The sequence below is a fragment of the Amblyomma mixtum genome, chromosome 3 (assembly GCF_055824585.1).
Source record: "Amblyomma mixtum isolate Tamu chromosome 3, ASM5582458v1, whole genome shotgun sequence".
NCBI classification, from domain to species: domain Eukaryota; kingdom Metazoa; phylum Arthropoda; class Arachnida; order Ixodida; family Ixodidae; genus Amblyomma; species Amblyomma mixtum.
The window spans coordinates 194,167,616-194,187,762 of NC_143014.1; the positions used below are offsets into that span (position 1 = coordinate 194,167,616).

At 51.5% G+C, this 20,147-nt stretch overlaps 1 protein-coding gene across 18 annotated transcripts in view; it reads right to left on the bottom strand.

The window, feature by feature from the left end:
* Window positions 1-20,147, bottom strand: part of LOC149353166 (uncharacterized) — a 331,688-nt gene that overhangs the window by 109,494 nt on the left and 202,047 nt on the right. For 17 of the 18 annotated variants that reach the window (XR_016290916.1, XR_016290919.1, XR_016290917.1 and 14 more), the window contains exons 3-6: window positions 19,038-19,099; window positions 9,330-9,365; window positions 3,459-3,494; window positions 3,330-3,356 (exon numbers count right to left, since the gene is read on the bottom strand). Coding sequence is in view for 12 of the 18 variants with exons in the window: in XM_089582359.1 (XP_089438485.1) it covers window positions 3,330-3,356; window positions 3,459-3,494; window positions 9,330-9,365; window positions 19,038-19,099 (161 nt within the window). In the remaining 6 variants the exon portion in view is untranslated. The remainder of the gene's footprint in view (window positions 1-3,329; window positions 3,357-3,458; window positions 3,495-9,329; window positions 9,366-19,037; window positions 19,100-20,147) is intronic. The other variant, XM_089582368.1, reaches the window with a different exon arrangement.

Consider the following 20,147-nt stretch of genomic DNA (forward strand, 5'->3'; position numbering starts at 1 on the left):
CTCAGAGCAACATAACCGAGCGGGTGAATCGAAATCTGAAGAGCATGCTGGTCGCGACGACCGAGCAGCACAGAGATTGGGACGCGCGGCTGTCCGAACTGGCGTTCGCTACAAGGACAACCGTGAACAGGTCAGTGGGTATTACACCCGCTTACTTGAATTTTGGGAGAGAGATCGCTTTTCCGCTAGAGAATGCCCTACTCGACGCGGCGGGGCCTGCGCCCCCTCCGCTTTCGCAGTACGCGGCAAGGCTCCGGGAGCGCCTGGAGGCAGCGCAGCGAGCAGCCCGCGAAAACCTCGATGTGGCGCGCATGGAGCAGGCGGATCAGTACAACAAAGGTCGCCGTCACGTCGTTTTCAACACGGGCGACCTAGTACTCAAGAGAACGCACCCACTTAGTAACGCAGCGCGCGGTTTCGCCGCGTCGCTAGCGCACAAGTGGGCTGGGCCGTACGAAGTTACGGCACGGACTACGCCGCTCACCTACCAGTTGCGGTTGTTGACAAACGGCGAAACCGCCGGTCCGGTGCATGTCGCTGATTTGAAGGCTTTCCACCTTCGCAAGGACGATGGCTGCGAAGCGGTGGAAAATCAGCGCGATGCGGCGATCTCACCCCCGGGAGGACGAGCAGGTAGCGGTGCGGTTCGCAACCCACGCTACAACCTGAGGACCAGGTAGCACCCGTGTCTCTCGATCAATTATCACTCGCAGTGCTCTCGCCCTCTCAGTATGTCTTCTAGGAAGCTCCAGCGGACCGACGCCCGCGGCTCGGACTCCAGAAGGCAAGGCAGACCACCGTCGAACGGTGGCCGCCATCAAGGCGCGCCACCCGGCCGGCGGCAGGGTCCACGCGAGTGGCGCCGGTTCCACGGCTGCGGTGGCCCCCACCGCCAGTCTAACCGCGCGCCTGCCCACTGGAGAGAACCTCCCAGTGGTGCAGGACAACGCAAGAGGGCCAGTGACGACCAGGCGCAGGGCCCCCCTCAGCACCCAGCCGGCGCTTCGGCCGCCGAGCAGCCGCAACCCAAGCGGCCCAGGGTCCTGCGGCACGTGGCCACCTGGACCACGGTCGCCAACGGAGCGGCCATCTCTTACTGCGCGCGGTCCAGGTGGCGGGACCAGGCGCAGCCCCTTCGCGGCGGTGACCTCAAGGAAGTGCCGCTGCCTTTCCGCGGCCTGACCCTGGAGGAGAGGGACCAGGAGCCCCCGGCCGTGTTTAGTGACGAGGAGCGGGCCGGCCTGTGTTCCCTCTGCGGCACACTTGTTGTGCACCGGCCCCGCCACGAGGCCGGTGCGCTGCATAGAGCGCGCAGGGAGGCGGCGGAGAAGCTCTTGGCGGCTGCAGCGCCTTCCCCCGCTGCGCCACTGCAGAGGGGCAGCCCGGAGGAGGCGGCCCTCCGCATCCTCCAGTCCAGCCGCCCAGACCTGCTGTCCCCGGCGGCCGAGGAGCTGTGGAGGGCGCTGCCGGCAGGGCCCCCAGCGGAGCCAGGCGCCTCGCCCCCCCGGGCGGCTCGTGAGGAGCCCGTCCAGCCAGTGGTGAGCGGCCCCCCGGCGAGCACCCCTCCCCCCTGCGACGACTCTATGGACCCGGACCCGGAGGTCATCGAACGCCTGCTGGCGGACCCCGGGACGGACGTTTGAGGGGGGGGGGAGATGTAGGGTCTGCTCGCGGGCAAGTCAAATCCCGCGCCGCTCACCGCGGGTAGTCTGGAACCCTTCTTCCCGAGTGGTGGGGCGGGGGGAGAGAGGCGAGGAGAAAGCCTTTATAAGGCGAGACCGGAGAGGCTCGCGGTCTCTTGCTCTCGGACCAGCCCTGCGGACGGACCGCCTGACCCAGCTGCCACGACGACGACCGGCCCCCTGATGTGAGAATAAACCGTTTGTACGAAGTCCTGCCTCGAGTGACTGCCTGTGCGTCCCCGCGCAGAGGAATTGCCCACAAAGTTTACCAACACAGTACGCTTGACTACATTGAGAGTTTATACAGTGACCTTTATTTACCTACGAGAATCAAATGAGGCACGATACTAGGATCGGCTACGTGCAGTCTTCTTAGATAAGCTAATTGGCTTTGCGGAGTCCTAGCGAACCACTCAGAGCGGTAACGTCCTTCTCTAAGCGGCATAATGCCGGAGGCTTATTCACCTTCGACGACGAAGTAGCGACTACACTCGGTTCGGACAAGGCTAGATGTAGGCTGGTCTAATAAACCAATTTACGAGGGGAATTTTGGTCTCCAGGCGCGAAAGGAAGCCAAAGAAGGAAGCTATCGAGATTTTGACGGCGTATGGTGGCTAAATGAAAGCGCGAGAGTTGATTGCTTATGACTTTCTTCAGTCCACGGAATGTGGTCACTACTAGCATGCTTACATCAGCAGTTCTCGCTATCCATTATGAAAGAAACCGGGCCATCGGCTATGGTATGAGCAGTAGAGAAAAAGATTCGAGCTCCTGTATGCGTAGCCGATGCACCATAATTCTTCAGCCATTCAATACTAGCTGGCCCTGAACGCAACTCCGGTAGAAGGAACCTTGGTTACAGGCAGTAAACAGCAGAAGACATAACACAAACAACTAAAATTAGATAGCGCTAATAAGTTGAATAAAAAACTGTACAAATGTGCACAGATTATGCTCCAGTAATAAATTCAACCAGAACGGGAATAAGCAAAAATGAGCCACCGTAGTAATTCCGCGCTCGTCCTTGGCTCTGCTCCGTGCTTCTTCCTATACTCTCATTCTTTCTTTTTTGGCTGCGGTCATTTTTGTCACGTCGTCCTAACACGCCCAATTTTTAATGAAACACTACAGGCGGGTCGAAACTTGGGGAATGCCCCCTTGTCGTACAACGGCGCAATAAACTGCCGCCACCAGTAACATACCGCCTATCCCCCTCGAAGCCTCTACCAGCTCTATAATAATCAAAAAGCAGTGAGCAGCTTCGATTTCGGGATATCTTTTTTCAAAGAGCCTTCGAGTTGCACCGAACCTTCGAGCCGCAGAACGCCTGAAGAAATTACAGCGGCTGTGAGCTCACGGCAGAAGCGTGAAACATAATTTTCGTGATTCCGGCAGAGTGGAGCATACAGCGACCGAGCCAAGGGAGCACTGCTCTCGAGCGAGGAGACGCTGGTTCGTTACCAGCGCATTTCACGGCGCTACTGCCAGCTTCTCTCGCTTGTCCCACCCGAACCCGTTTAAGTTTCACTTTCGCTCCGAAGCAAACAACTGAACGCTGGCAAGCGCCGCACGCAATGGGCAGAGCAGAGGCCTCGCGCGGTGGACGGCATGGTGGGCCGCCGTCCGCTCCCCGCTGGATGCACGCACCTTTTCTCCTTTGTCCCCTTTCTCGCCCTGCAGGAGGAGGAGGAAGAGGAAAAACAGCACGCGCCCGTCAGCGCCCTGTCGCACGTAGCACGCAAGTTGAGAGTCTTTATGACACCGGGCAGTACTTACGGTATCCCCCTTGGGGCCATCGATTCCTATCGCGCCCTGCGAAGAAGAGAGAACGGAGAGAACACTCACGCCCGCTCCATTGAGCCGCAGCTCGCGGGGCGGCGGCAACAAAACGGAGGCTCCGGTTCGCGAACGATTGGCCATTTTCCTCGAGGTCCGCATGCAGGCCCTGGGCGCGTGACCCAGAGCACTCCGACGGGACACCGTTGTCGTCGGAGGAGCGGGCGTGCATGCCAACTATGCGCCGGCCGAGGAGACAGTGCGCTGCCCCGGACAAGACGTCCGCGGGACATTTGGAAAGAGCAGCGTAAAAAGAAAACGCCCCCCCCCCCTCCCCCCCAAAAAAAAAGGGGGGGGGGGACACACACGCACGGAAACAGGACCGGGAAGAGAATGATTGAAAACAGAAAAACAGACCGACAAGGGCCAGAGCACACTGAACAGGAAGGCCAAGTACATCCGCGAATGGCTCAGCGCTCATGGCTTTGTGGCACGCGCAAGGGGACTGCAAACAAGCGCGAACAACTGCGCAGCAACTGTCTTGCAGTACTGGCTTTGCGACCTGGCTCTCCTGATCGTAAGCTGTAAGCTTGCTCAAGCAGCTCAACCTCAGCGATTACAGTTCTTCAAGGGCGGCAAGTTGACCATCGCTTTGCACTGCCTTCAAACGAATGGGGGCGGCTGCAGATCGAAGCTGCTCGATTGCGTTTTTTTTTTTTTTAGGACGAAACCGTCTACTTCATGACCAAAGCTGCAAAATCCATTTCATTGCTGAAGCCTGCCCTTGAATTGATATTGTGAGCCTAAATAAAGTAAATGAACAAAAATTAATATTGCCACGACTGGGCTTCGAACCCGCGACGGCGAGAAGAGATCAGCTTCGTTGGCCAGCGCAGGACAGCTCTATGCTCTATGCATTTTCCCTCGACAAGCTTTGTTTCTGCAAAGAACAGCTGACCCCTACTTCCCTTCACGGCGCATAGCGCCCTTTACTCAAAGCGCCTTCTTTTCAGGGATGCCAGGTGCGCGTGAGCTTCACACGTAATCAAACGTCAACAGTATATATGGCGCCTGGCGACTCGAGACAGGACGGCAGCTTTGGTCGCGTGCTGCACACTAGTTCCATTCATCACTGAGCTGTTATACACCTGCCGCCAAACCGCAGTACACTCAAGTTTCGGTAGTTCTACCCTCAAAGCGTGGCAGGTGCCTCGAACGTTGCGAGTTTGTTGTCTCTGTCCGTAATTAAAAGCAGACAAACGCAAAAGCGAACCAACGGTGCTATATATTTTATTTACGATCCTGCAACGAAAAGAAAAAAAGAGAGAGTGCGAGAGAGGAAGTTTTTCATGCCCAGCAATCAAGGGCCAGACTGCGGATTCTCGATTCGGCTTCGTTCCGCCTTGCCTTTTCTAAAATGTGCGATGTGCGCATCGGGGAAGAATATTCAATAACTAAACGGATAATGAAGACGGAGTCTGATACGCTCGCCTTCGACGGAAGCGGACATCGCATAATGGGCCCTTGGAGCTCCCCTTGATGTTCCGGCTCGATGAACTTGCAAATGCGGATTTTCTCAAGGGGAATCCCTGGGTGATTTTCTCAACGACTTAATTAGAAGCCCGGTGCGGAGATAAATGTAATCCACAAAAGGCAGCTCCAACCTCGGCTGCCTATGTAAGGCCAAAACATAAACGGGAAAAAAGAGGACTCCGCGATACGTTAAGACGAACGCCCTGGTTTCACATTAGTTATCGTTGGATCAGGCTTCTATAACAGGAAGGAATGGAACAAGGCAGCGAGAAACTAAACAAGGAAATGCAGTGAGATTAATGTAAGGAGCCAGGTTTGCGTTAGCAGTTAAGTGCTATAGCACGCGATACTTTCGTAAAATTCCCGTGCTCGATATGCAAGCCGTGCATACTTTACTGGGCACCTGCTTGACACACGGGGCCGGCTTACGACATCGCCGTCTGTAGTCCGCGCCGTGTCAAAAGATGCCCCCGTAAATCACCGGTTATGCGGTCTTGCTAGAATCGTGCATCGTTTTGGAAGCCATCGAGCAGGCGTCAGTCATGCAGGGCTGAATGCCCAAACCTGTTCGCAAGCCTAAACGGCTCCCGGTCCACCGGCCAGGGCACAGGCGCCAGGCAATCAGGTAAGGTCCCTAACTGCCAGTGGCTTGGTAAAAATTGGGGCCCTGTTAGAATGACACCGGCTGAAGCTTCCCAGAACGCTGCACGACTCTGATGGTGCACAACACGATAGCAGATGCCGCAGAAGAAGGTGCGTTGCAGCTGGAACAGGCCTTGTAATCATCTCAAGCCGAAAATCAAGAATGTCGTCAGGAGCGCCTAGTAAATTTAGAGACGCGAACGATAAGCCTAGTGCTTTAGTTTTGCGGGCGATATATTTTCCCCTTATTACGCGATGAAAAGCGCTCGACAGGGCGCATGCTGCAAAGGGACAGTCAAGCATACAGCTGCCCTGCAGGCTATCTTCTAACGAAAGCTCTACTTAAAGTCCAAGGAAGGACAGCACGCGCGACATGGAAGCTAATAATTAACACCTGCGTCAATTTCCTTCATTAAACTTGTGATAGATGATGTTCGTGTGCACACGAGTTGCCGGTTGTATTATGGGATCGCTTTTCTTTTCTTTTTTTTTTGTACCTTTGCCTGCAAATTGCGGTTCGGGTCAGGCTTTCTTTTTGTGGTTAACTCGTGTTTCTGCGTATATTTCTAGTAATCTCTAAAATTGGGCTTTCTGAAGAATAATGATGAGTTTCGTAGCATACCAGCGTCAGGAGTAGCGGACGTCACAAAATAGGAGAATCGGGTAAACAAGTAAGCTGACCTACTACGCAAAGCAGGCCTCGATGAAGTCTTGGTGTAGAAGTTCGAGTAGAGACGTGCTTATGGATTTCGGCGGTAAGTTCTTAATTTAACTTTCAACAAATACGGTTAGGCGTCTGACAGTAATCACAGAAAAGTAGAACTTTGGCCCATTTGGTCACAGATGTTGAAGGAATGGAAGCGCGAAGAAAAAGATGCAGATAAACTATTCCCTCGCACCTGTCATTCCACAATACAGGAAAAGCTAACATCCCCAAAAAGTTCATCTCGCTAATGCTCTGCAACTTCGGATGGCGTGAAACGCCTCGCTACCCTGTCACCTCACCGCCAACTGTTATAGACATGCAGGGCCGATGCAGAGCACATTCTATACACATGCTGCCATTACTGCCCCTATTTTCCGTATCCAGCACCCTCGCTCTTCCTCCTAGACTGCTTGGGTTTATTATGAATGGGCTGAGCAAGCACTCCTTTCTCACGAAGCCTTAGTACCGGTCTCCTCCTCTTTTTTTCCTGCGCACCAAGCAAGCTTCACCTTGCAGCGCGTGTGCCGCGTAGCTTTCTCTGCCCCACCCGGACCGCCACTCCATTTCACTGCCCTCCAGCACGGGCGGGACGGAGAAGGCCATGTGACACATGCGCTGCCGAATATGACGTGTGTTCCGGGGCAGAAATTTGTTGCAGGGCAAATTTTCCGTAAACGCATGTAGGGTAGTAATTTGTTGCGCCAAGCGTCGAGCACACTGGCGTTTTCTCAAATCCCGACCCCGATATCGATATTACTCACGGCCCTTTTCAAATATCGAATCACAACGAGATATCTGCAGTTTTAATAGTTATAAGGTTTGTCGTTAGAATTTTGTCGTCGGATACAACTCAAGGACGAAGAGGCAGGTGCTCCTCGAAGGAGGCTTCCCAGCCGATTTTCATGACTGCGTGCTTCATCAGATTAGGCTGCGGTTAATCTGTTTTCGTCTGCCACCCCTGCGATGTCACGCTAGCAGGTCCAAGGGCATTAAAGGTACACTGAAGAGGAATCTGAACTCGTCTTTTTGCCGCGGGAACTCAATCTACACGTTCCGAGCATTCTTAGAAACTTCGACTTATTGCCCTGTGTGGCCGCTTTCCCATATGAAATCGAATTAACGTCCGGCTCCCGCCTTTATATTTTGAATTCTCCCCGTACGGTGGGCGGAGTCGACCAACGCGTGGAGTGCCTTTCAGCCAGCTACGTGGAGGCTTTGCTTTCGCTTTATTTTGTTTTTTAGGTTTCCGTGAATAAATAGTTCCATTCGCAGATAATATAGCCGCGAAATAAGCCCGCAGAAATAAAAATACGCGCGGACTATTTGCTTCTACGTATTACTACGTATTACTCCGCCGATGGCAGAGCGGCAAGCCGCCACGGGACTGGGTGAAAGGCACCCCACGCGTTGGTCGACTCCGCCCACCGTACGGGGGAGAATAAAAAAAAAAAAGGCGGGAGCCGGACGTTAATTCGATTTAATTAGGGAAATCGGCCACACAGGGCAATAAATCGAAGTTTCTAAGAATGCGCGGAACGTGTAGATTGAGTTCCCGCGGCAAAAAGACGAGTTCAGAATCCTCTTCAGTGCACCTAACCACGACGTCATGAAAATCGGTCGACACCATTGGCTGGAGGGCGTCCTTTGAGGGGCGTTAATTTTGTTGCTTCGTTCTTGAGATGTATTCGACTATAGTTCATTATTTTATTAGCAAGCACGGTACGCCTGTTTTCCTCTAAAGCCATCTTTATACCTCAATAAGCTGCTTTAATTATTACTGAAAGCCCTTGCTGAAACGCCTGGCATATGCCAAAAAGCGCAGACAATCATCAGATATGAAAACTCCGTTTCGCCTTTTCAACGCATGCCGGGTGACCTTAAAGCTTTCGACTCTGAATGGCTTATAGGCACTAAAATTCACATGAGCTAGCTTTTGTAATTAGCAGGGTTCGTGTGCTTCGGATGCAAGTAAAGCGAACAACCTCAGCATTTGTTTCCTATGCGACACCCTCGATTACGTCACAATTTTGGCGCTTCGACGCTTTCGCACACCGCACATTCCGGGCCTAATTTCTCGTTTTGATCGTGCTTGTGGCCGAAGAGCGATGGGAAACTTTGCTAGCTCTGCGGTAAACCGATGGCACTGGTAGCAAAACTCAAATGAGCAATTTAATAATGCTATATTCATGCAGACACCTCCCCGCAGCGCGCTGCTTCAACGATAAAGCAGAGAAACACGACAGAGGAGAGCGATTTCGCCCGCTTCGTTTAATGTCCAATGGTTCCAGATTTCACATTTACAAGCCGGTTATGCCTGTTCTATTTCATCTTCGCGCGCAGTCAAACCTCTTATCCGCAAGGGGCCCGCTCGAGGAACGCAGCAGTGCTCGGAGCACTTTCTCGAATTGTCGGGATAATAGCACAGCGAGCCGTAATGTCCGACAGCGGGTGTAAACACGAGGCCAAGCTGCAAACCGCAACCGTTCGATACGACGACCGCCGAATGCGCTTCGCGGGGACGCCGGCGCCGAGTTCCGATTTTTTTTTTCTTTCTCGCTCCGCTGCCTAACATAGTTTCTCAAGTTGGCCGCGGGCCTTCGCCGCCCCAAGTTGCACCATCGACTGCGCTGTGCGCGACAATATATGTAGAGATACACAAAACAAGCCGGCATCGATGCTTCGCTCAATGCAAATAGCGTTTCTCCAGCCCCGCGTTCACATATAGAAGAAGCGAGCACACATGCACACACACGCGCGTTCAACGCACCTACAGGCACATACATGAGAAACCTAATCGCCGCATTTGGTTATTAAGTTTTGCATGTTCGTGCTTATATGAGTGTAGAGGGCTGCGACAGCACGCTGCCCCAAATGAGCGGACATAGGGAGTTAAAAAATGCACGCGTGTGAACCACAGAGAGACGCATAAAACAAACAGACGCAAAAAAACAACAACAAAAGAACGGAGACGCAAGCGTCCGACAGCTTACCGGAAATCCGGGTTTCCCTGGTGGCCCCGATGCACCCTGCAGAGAGAGAACAGGTTGGGAGGGATATTTTGGCACACTCGGCACGCCGTACGTTGGCGGCTCTGCCACAGATAGGCTGCCAAGAACACACTCTCTTCCCTGCAATTAGCTGCCTGCCTTCGCGCCTGTAGTTAGGACATAACGCGTTTGAGATCTAGTAACAGCCATGGTTTCTCCCCAAGAGAGAGAGAGAGAGAAAGGAATTTTAATGAGGAAAAGGTGGAGAGGTCGGCCGGTGGTAACATGGCCCTGGCCTGCTACTCCACACAGGGGAAAGGGAAGAGGAGGAAAAGGAAAGTGCGAATGAAGGTTGATGATGGCATAATCTGCTGAGATTTGAGCCACTATAAAGACGTTTCAGCAGCGGCCATCTGTGGCTTTCCAGGTTATCCTTAGCGCACGGGAAACAATTACAACGAAAATCGAACCCTGATGTCGTTGATTCCGTGCAAATATACAGTCGTGTCCCGTTAATGCCACCCCCCTTAATACGGGCGACTAGAATTATTGACAGTTTCTCAGGGGACTCAGCTTTGTCAGTGTTTCATGCCTCATGCTAACTCGCCGTTCGGACAATGAGCAGGGTGAAAATGCACAGAGCCCATTGGCATCCATGCATGCTTATGCGCCATAAAACCCCATATAACTAACTAACTGTCCTGTTAATACGGAGAGCGATGAGAGCAAAAAAAAAAAACGAAAATGCGGCTACTAGATCTTCCGCCCCTTGTAATTTGAGTGCGTAACACAAGCGAAAAGCGGTGCGAAAGTGCAAATGTCGTAGTAAGGGCATTTTTATGCGTGTGTGATTTCATGATTTACAGTGGCAAGCCACCTGGTCAGCGCGCCTTACCATTTGGCGCATTGCATGAATGGCTGCGAGACATTCTCTCTCAGCGCTACGTTTAAAACCACATTCAGCAGTTGTCATCCGAGTAAGTACTGAGTTATTAGGATTTGAACAGTCGTAGTGGAAGATACACTTTGTCACATCAATAGACGCCTTTGATCACTCGTCCCATGGACCACTATAGGCGCTTCCAATGTGATTGGACCTACACCGCATGGTTTTAAAGATAGTGGCGACCACAAGAATGCACCTTGAGCTTCCAAGATTGCCCGATTTTCACTTAACTGCCCGGCCCTGTTCACAGAGTCAGTCCGCAATCATAAAGCGTTTTTTTTTTAATTTTTTGTTGTTCTCCATCATTCATTATTACACACGACTCACTTTATGGATACTTTTGCTCGGGAACCAAAATGTCCACATGGTGCCAGCCAGCAATGCGCACTCGCAGAAGGCACCATGGTGTCAGCGTCAACATCATAATCACAGAACGTATGTAGCTCCCCCTTGCTCAGCTGGGAAACCCATTGCGTTGGGCACTTTGAGGGTACAGTCATGGCTTTGACTTTCTTGCTCTTTTGCAGTCCGAACTTCCCAGCGCCAACGCCTCCTTCATGATCAAATACAGGCTAACTATCGAAGTCCTGCAATTCGATTACATGCATTCTGGCCAAATTTACCGCACAGCGCGCGCACAGAAGCTTGCCCGCAACACAAACGCGTCTGTCTGTCGCGTTTGTCCTCTATCTTCAGCGAGGGACACGTCCGGCTTCGGCCGTGACCCGTAGCTGAGAATAACGATACCGTAATGAGAATCTGACGTATTGAACGCCAACCGACCCCTCTTGTTCGCGAGAAAGTGGATGCGGCCGTGCGCCTGTCCCGCGGATATATGGGCTTCGGTTGGCGCACACAGCCCGTCCGTTTCGAGAGGAAACAAAAATCGATCGGAAGGCGCTTAATTGAGCTTCTTCGATCCCTTTTGATTACAGCTGGAGAAGAATGACACCGGCGAAGGAGGAGGGTGAGACGGAGGAGGCGGGAGAGGAGGTCAGCACGCACAAGGCAGCAGGCCGCGGAGCACGGGGAAGAGTCGGCCCGTCGTGTCCGGCAGAGTTAACCAAGGGAAACTCGATGCCACCCTCCAGCAGCCCCCCCCCCCCCCCCCCCCCCCCCCCCCCCCTACCTTCTAGCGATCCGGTGTCTCGCTCCCGCAGCGGATTCGGTTGCAAGACCTAATTATGCTGGGCCAGCAGCTATTCTGCGCCTTTCGCTCATTGCTGCCTGACCCGGGCCCGTGATCCTTGGCGGCTGCCTTTTTCTATGGGCCAGGATTTTCTTACATCCGGGGAAAGAGCGTCCGATGGCCCAGGCGCGCTTTTTGTTTCGCCCGGTGCCCGCTGGAGCCTCTCCGGCCATGTGTGCTAGTATTTCTCTCCCCTCTCCCATGGGGCATGCGTGGAAACAACGTGACAAAGCTCCGGCGGCCTTGTTCCAGCTGAAGGGAAGACACGCGAGACGCCGCAGCGACGTATAGTCCACTGGTGCGTCCTCTAAGGCTGCCTTCCGCCGCTGAAGACGCTCTCCGTCTTTCTTGCGGCTTCTCTTTTCTGCCTCACCCCATTGCTACTGCATCCACGGCCTACCGTTTTTCACCATTACATTTTATCCGAAAAGCAGACTCCACTTAAAAGGTGTGTATTAATTTTGAAGGAGGGAACATTGGTTGTTAGAATGGTTAATTATGAAGCGACCGCTAGCCCTTGCAGTCAACGTTGCACTGCACCGTCTTTCACGGTGAATGAAATCAGTGCGAGCGAAAACACGGATTCGTGCTACGTAGAAGACGATGATGAGCGGGAAGAGCGGCCATTAAGTCTGAGGACATCATCATTATCATCATCAGCGGGACGGAGCGCTCGCGCTAGGTCAGCTGTGAAGAGACAAGGGAACAGAAACGGCTGATTTTGCTCTGGGTTGGTACCTGTCGGATTTGTGCTTGCGCACTCATAATAACAGCATCCTCCTGGCGTCGTCCGTGGAGAGACAAAGCTCCTCGCTTAATGCTAGGCCGAAACAGTCACCTTCGCCGCAAGTGTCGGGAGCCTGCCATAGAAGTCGGTGGTCGCTTTAATGTGCCTCATCAGACTCGGGCTACTCCTCCTACAATCTCTTGCTGTGAGAAGAGCATTGTTGTGCTGGAGGTATTAACTAAGGCAAAGTTCATGCTTCTCTGTCCGGAGGACACCCCACATAGTTGCAGTCCTCCTCATGCACCTTCAGAGAGCCACTCACTCTAACTGTGAGGAGTAAAAACAACCACCGCCTCTTCTGCGCCTATGGCAGCAGGGGCCCTTTTTTTTTTTACAGAGCTCCCACGCGTACACACAGTAAAAAAAAAAAAAAAAAAGCGGTGACGAAAACAGATGAGACAACTACATTTGCCTAATTTTTTTTATATTATCCAACTTCTCCGAGAAAAACTTCACTCTAAGCTCAGTTAGTATCGACAACTTTTTCTAAACGTCCCCAACAAGGGCAGAAAAAGAAGATATCGTAACATCAGCGCTGTAGCTGGACTTTGGATTGAGTTAGGTGGTGTTCTTCGCAGACATTTTTCAGACAGCAAATTAAAAGGACGGCAGGAACACAAACACGCCTCACCACACCAGTTAAAAGTTTGCGCTCTAAAAGATGTGCGCAATGTTAACGGCGGTGTTGGCCCAAAAGGAAGTAGCAGTTAATAATATAGAAAACAAAACCTTAACACCAGCAAGACATATTCATTTTTCCAAGGCTTTTGATTTGATTGATTATCTTTCGACCTCTTGCGAAGGTTACGATGCTACACAATACGTGACCGTCCACCAGATTCCTTTAGGACATGCCAGTAACCAACTACACGCAGTTTGTGAAGCTAACGGTTCATCATCCTACCTAAATCAGTAGTGACAGACGCGCCTCAAGGCAGTGTGCTTGCATTTTTTTTTTTGCGAATAACTTTGCAACACTGCGTTTCTGAATGTACAGTCGGGGTCAAAATTCTTTGACCCCGACTGTACATCAAGTGCTGGTGCTGATGACAACACATTACTCGTTAACGATGAAAGACCTAATGAAACAGACGTCACAGCCAATCGTAAGTATGCTTCCGCAGCTTGAGCAACAGACTGATATCAATAAACTGAAAATAAACAAAGAGAAAACTAAAGGAGTACTTCTCCTGGCAAAAGCAAGCCAATTTCGACTACTACAAGCACACCCGGCGGTGTAAAAGAAATGACTAGAAGTTCAAATTAAGAGGTGTAATCTTTACTGTGAACCTCTGAAGGAACGACCAAGCCTACATACAGTAGGATATACAGCATAAGTCTGCAGTGCAGCCCCGCCCGCACTCAGGACTACCATACAGAATTCCTCCCTGAAAAAAAATTGTCCGTTGTAAAAGCCTTTCTTGTTACCTAAACAAGAAGCTAATCACAGGATGAATTTTTAAGTTCAAGAATTTTGATTTCTCTGGCTTGCCCTATCACGTAGTCAAACATTTAAAACCTGATTTCGTTTACTGTTATAATTGACCGGCTGAGTAAGAAAGGACGCCACGTACCAAGATACAGAACTGCTATTTGCATAGGTTGTATCTTACTATATATACTGTGCGCACCAAAAATTCAGAAAATCCATGGGAATACCATTTAAAAATCTCTCTATCTTCACTAAGTACATCTTCCTGAGGCCCCGGAGTATCAATTTCTTGACCGATTTTTTTCATACCATCAGGTATGACAATATGGGTAGTAAAACATGATTGAAATAACTTTCACTGATCTTGCAACGTTTTACTGCGTGTTGGCAAATGCCCAGTGTGAAGAAAATTACAAAAGGAAAAAATTAGAGCACTATATTCACTAAAATGTGGACTGACATGTGTTGGTTGCTCTGTCACGAGCGTTTTTAAATGTTTAAACATGACCTACGGCCTCTTGAAATGCACACGCCCGCGCTCGCACTGACTCCCACCTTTCTTAGACCTCTTGAAGACGAAGGAAACGATACGGCTTTGACTACACTCGCTAGATAGCAGCACAGGTTCCAAAAGAAGCTGAAAACTATACAATTTTTATGGCGGTAAACCTCCTTTCAAGGATGCCACGTCTGCGATTCCGTTGTCCAAGTTTTCCATTGCCGAGTCTCAGGACGATATGCAGCTCATAATGTTTCACCGTCTGGGACACGAACGTATTTAGCACTGCCATCTTGTGATGGGCACTACTACAATGCAAAACATCAGCTAGCTTCTCACGTTACATAAAGTAATTGAAGAGGTTCTTTCCATCAGGCGGGATGGTTCACTCTATACCCGTTTTAAGGTTGTTCGTGTAAGCAACCTTTTTTTTTTTGTTCTTAGTCGCTTGGAGAAGTTCTGATGGCTGTTTACTTCGCATTCCCTGCTTAGAAATACCAGCGACCTCCAATACCCTTTTATTGGTTAGGAGGAGGAGGAGGAGGAGGAATAAAAGGAAAGGCAGGGAGGTTAACCGGAAGAATGATCGGTTTGCTACCCTACACGAGGGGAAGGGGGTGAGGGGATAAAAAAAATGAAAGAGAAAGGAGAGTAACAGAAAATTGAAGTCACATCAAAGTTAGCATGCGTGAACATGCAAAGTTAGCATGCGTTGCCTGTCATGCAGGCCAAAAGTCCGCAAGAAGCGGAGCACTGACTTGCAGGCCTTCTCCGCCGACGACCGCCGCGGCCAGTGGCCAGAATATTCAAGCTTCCACGTAACGTTATGGCAGATTGTGAGCAGCCAAAAGTAGTCGCTCCACCGCTCTTGCGTTTGTGAGTGACTATCGGGCAGAGGGACTGGGTCACCATTGAAAAGTGATCTAACGCACTGATATCGTGACGAATCGGCGCGTAGCTTCCAATGTGGTAACTTCTGCCGTCCATTCTGTACGATGCGAAAGGAATGCTATGTGCGGCCACGGCGACGGATGCCTCACTATTGCGTGCCGTCCTGCCGCCTCTGCTATAGAGAAGCGCATGAAAATGTGTGATCTTTCGCTTCGTCGGCTGCGAACGGCACGGAGCGCTGAAATAGGCCATGACACGCAGGAAACCGGGTACTTTTTCGACTGCTGTCTGCCTGCCCGTCCGCGTCGGCAAGAAACACTTTTACCTAGAATGACATAATTTGTGTCGTTACGTCGCAGGACAAAGCTCGTATCGACGACCCCCCCCCCCCCCCCCCCTCCTTGCCCCTAGCCCTACTATGCTACAACAAAGATGAAACATTTATTCAGCCACCCCTAAATCACGTCGCTGAATGGTTATCCTTTGATTGCTTCCCGAAATGTATCTATAGCCTTTGATTTATAAAAGAACTGTTCTGCGCAGTTGACTGGTCAGTAATTTCGCAATAAAAGCCTAAGCAACAGACACAAATGCATAAAAGCGCAACAAAACGCAGTAACCTGCACCATAATCCTCCCCTCCCCCTCCTCTCGCGCGTGCTTCTGTGCCTATATGAAACTTCCAGGGAAGTTTCGCGACCAGTAATATATTGAAGACTCTGGGAACACTAATGCTGATTACATAGGCCCCGCGAATGCGCAATGGGTAAGGCGTTCTTCGGCTGAATACGAGGTCACGGGATCGAATCCAGGCCGTCGCGACCGCATGTGAATCGAGGCTGAATGAAAAAAAATCCCCTTTATTGTGCTATGGCAGTGCACACTGAAGGACCTCAGGTGGTCGGAATTAATTCCAAGCCCTCCACTACAGCGTCTCTCATAGCCCGCGTACAGTTTCGGGGTGCGTAACGCCACCTACATGACCCCTCTTACTACGTCTCACCAAAGATATCCAAACATCCAACTCACACACTACGGGCTAGAATTCATCAAATACACACAGATCATTTTACAAAATAAGCCGAGAGCAGAATGATTCTTTGCGTTATTGAGTGCCATTTGATGCTATAGTGAACCTACGATCTCATTTGTGAGCCGAATCCTTTTGTCATTTTGCGCTGAATTACACTCGCATACAACTCAAGAACGAAGTGGCAAATGCGCCTCAAAAGAGGCCCTCCTGCCAATGCAGTCCACCGATTGTCGTGAGGTCGTGGTTAATCCCCCTTGCACCTCTTAGGGAGGCACCGCAGGGGGCGGACAGGTGCAAGGGGTTAACCACGGATTAGCCGGATTAACCGCTACGCCATGACAGTCGGTCGACGATACTGGCTGGAGGGCCTCCTTTAAGGGTTGTTCGCCGCTTCATTCCTGAGTTATATCCGACCAATACATCCTCTTAACGTCTGCTCCTATTTTCATTTCTCATTTTGTGTCGATGGTTTGGTTCTTTAATGTGACAGGAACATGAGAACCGCGCATTTGTTTGCATTTGTATAAGGATTAGATGTTAGTTTTCAACTGCGAGCTGTGTTCGCACTGCTGTTTATAGCTTCGTAACATGACTCTGGTAGCATATTCTTATGCTTGCTTTGTAATGTAAAAATACATATTCGTCATGATATTCGGCAACTGCTGACAACTGTCAACAGGCGGATGAATACAGAGCGCGGATCGTGTCAATAAGCTTGCCCTTCCTTCCGCCTCCCCTCGTTTTCCCTTACCGGCTGCAGCACAGGCCTACTGAGCGGTGAGGTTCCCAGCGTCGAATTGTAGGCTCAGATTATCAGCTCAAAAGCACACTTGCACCGGTGTCCCGTTTCCGACGCATTGTAAAGTGGAAATTGGTTACCTTCTTCTACTCAGAACTTTTTCCCTGCCGCTAACCTTTACGCTAACTGCTCACCTTCGTTCCTGCTAGGATAAAAGAGACCCGAGACGCTACAGAGCGGAGCTATTGTGTGAGCGAAGCGCCGCGTGCAATTCAATATGACTTCTTGAGCACGTCGATAGTTCGAAAAGCTGAACGACTGCCGCCCTCCTAAAGTTTATGCAACCCCTGCACTTTGTGCAGAAAGTCGATAAAATCGGCATGGTGTTCACGGCAACACCAGTGCACACTATTGTGATGCAGTGACTCCAGTAGTTGCGGCGGATACGCAAAAACAAATCTGACGTAGGCGTTGCCCGTCTTGGGGGACAGTTTAAAGGAGAAAATATTGAGGTTCCACTTGCTGATGTCTAGGCAGTCGGTTACACATCCTACCATAGACGTTAATGCAGATCAAATAAACTTGCGTAAAAAAAAAAGTACCTAACTTTTCGTTCTCGATTAGGGGGGGGGGGGGGGGGGAATGGGAGCCATTTCTTAGCCACCTTTATCCTCTGCTCCAGCCCCCCCCCCCCCCCCCCATCAAAAGAAAAAACGAAAGAAAAAAAAACAGAAACGTACACTTTTCTGTTCAGATGGCTTATCTGGATAACATTCTTTTTTGCGAGCTATTAAACGCGGAGAAGTCTTCGATTAGCGAACGGCGCATACAGCGAACGCCATGAGCCTGGATCGAAGTTTATCGGACAGGTATCGTTGCAAAAAGTAAAAATGAAATGTCTCGGACAAGCGGCTCTGCCGTTTTATTAATTCAGGTAACCGAGAAGCTGCAGGCGAGGCAGCTGATCAGGCGAGGCTGAAGCAGCTGATCACGCAAGAATCTGCGCATGACACGGGAGAATTTCCCAGCGCTTGCGACACCGGGCGTAAAGTGGATTATGCAATTCCTAGAATATTAGCCTTTCTCGGCATCATAATGGGCTGTATAATTCGATCCTCGAGCGAGAAAAAAGCGGCCGGCGCAGACACTCGCCTTCGTCGAATTAATCTCGTTGCCGTGTTTCTTATGAGGTAGAAGACCGAGCGAGTTTTTAAAAGCCGGTTACATAAATACGCCCACTCTCGAGACGGAGGCAGCGACCGCGAGGGAAGAAACCACGCGTAAGATAACGGACTAGCAAAAGGACAACTCAGGACAAGCACTGTCCTGCGCTTTTCTCTCGCTTGTCCCTAGTTTTACGTGCTCTCACTCCCCATCACGAATGCTAGCCAACTGACCCCATTTTTTATTCCACCGCAGAGAGAAAGCGACCAGCCCAGCGAGGACGCATAATGACAGCCGCATCCCGCCTTCGCCTCCAGCGGCGCGCCAACGCAACGCGAGACGAAGTTAGAGGCCGCAGGGAGCCGCAGCTGTGGACTCCGGAGCCCGGATTAACTTCGGTCAACCTACACAGCGCGAATGGGGCCTAGATCTCGGCTTACACCTTTCACAGTGCCCCGTTTTCCACACTCGGACGAGCATCGCGAGCCACTCGCCAACGGGACTCCACGCGGAGAGGAGTGAGGAATTAAAGCGTAATATATGGAAATAAGGCAACACGAAGGGACGGCGCATCACCGCGAGCGAATGAGAGAAGGAGGCGGTGGCCACAGATCAAAGGGAAAGGAGCGGAAAGAGAGCGAGCGAACAAGGGACAAACGAGAAGAAGAGAAGCAAACAGCCCCGGGGGCCAGTCCGCCGATGAGAGCGGCTACTAACGAGCACCGAAGAAGGGAGGAGGAGCGGGAGGTTTGGAAGTGGCAGTACGTGTGCCAGAGGAGAAGCGAAGACGGCCGGCGTACGTTTCATTCCAAGTCTCCGTCCCGAGGCGCGCACGCCGCAGCGGCGGCCGTCCGGGCGTGCTTTAACGAGTGGGCAAATAGTGGTTCGCTTCATGCGCGGCCACGGGCCGACCTCCGTGTTTACCGCAATTTGAATAATGCCCGCCGAGGCCCCTGGGCGCGTCCGACGCGATAGCAACAGGAGAAGCGCGCGCTCCGCGCGCAAGAAGAGAAACAGAGGGTCCACACTCACCGGCGGTCCTGGCTCGCCCGGGTCTCCCTGCTTGCCCCTCTTGCCGCGCTTCCCGGGCGGACCTGCGCGAGGAAGAGAAAGAGAAAAAAAAAATCGAACAACGGTTGAGCGACGCAGAGAGGGAAGGAGAGCAGACGACCGCCCCCCTTTGGCGCCCAATTACCTCCCTTCGCGCGCTAACGCCAAGAGACGTTCATTTTTGCCCGGCAGCGCACCAGCGGGGCCGATGTCTACACACGAGGGCCACAGCTCTCGCGCGACTGCTGGACCCGACTAATCTGGTTGGGAAGGTGAGATACAAAAAGAAGAGAGAGATGCAGAGGCCGCGACAACAGCCTCGCGTGCTTTCGCTCGGCGCGAGCGCGCAGGCACGCAGGCGGTCGGGCTGGCTGTTTGCATTCGATTAACTTGTTGCGCGCTCACCATCGGCCGTGCAAGCACGCGCGCGTGGTTGTCTACGCGCTTCATAGCACAAACCGCTTTAAACGGTGCAGCACTGCTCACCCAGTGCGTTGCGTACGATGAGCACGCGCCGGCGGGTGCGAGAAAAAAAAAACATAACAAAAACAAACGAACAACAAAAAGTAGCATTGGTGATAGCTAGGCCTTTTGGCGAAAGTGCCGAATCGTAGCCGTTTGTCCTTATGGCTTCTCAAGCTGGACTTTCCTTACTCAGAGAATTGGAGCTCGAAAAGCGTATAGCGCTCGTACCAGCTAGAGAAAGCTTGCGCTCTTAATTAACGCACGCGGGGCGAAAAGTAGGCACATACCCTCCAGACGTGCAGTCATAAAGTGTGCGTGCGCACGTGTACCCATATGCGGACATTCCTTTGCGATGAAATATGCCGCATATTGTTCTTATTCAAACTCCGGTGTGACGTGTTATTACGAATATATATGTAAAAAAAATCACGTTCGAGTCAGGTAAGCGTTCAAGTGAAGCAGCGAAGTTTTCGACTGTTTGAACTAGGAACAAAGGAGAACTGAATTCAGTTTTTTTTTTCAGGGCACATATACCTGGCGCAGGAAGACAAGGAAAATTGTTTCCAAGAAGAAAAGAGCAAACTCACAAGTAGGGCCCAGAAACCTAGGCACTAAAAAACTCCGATC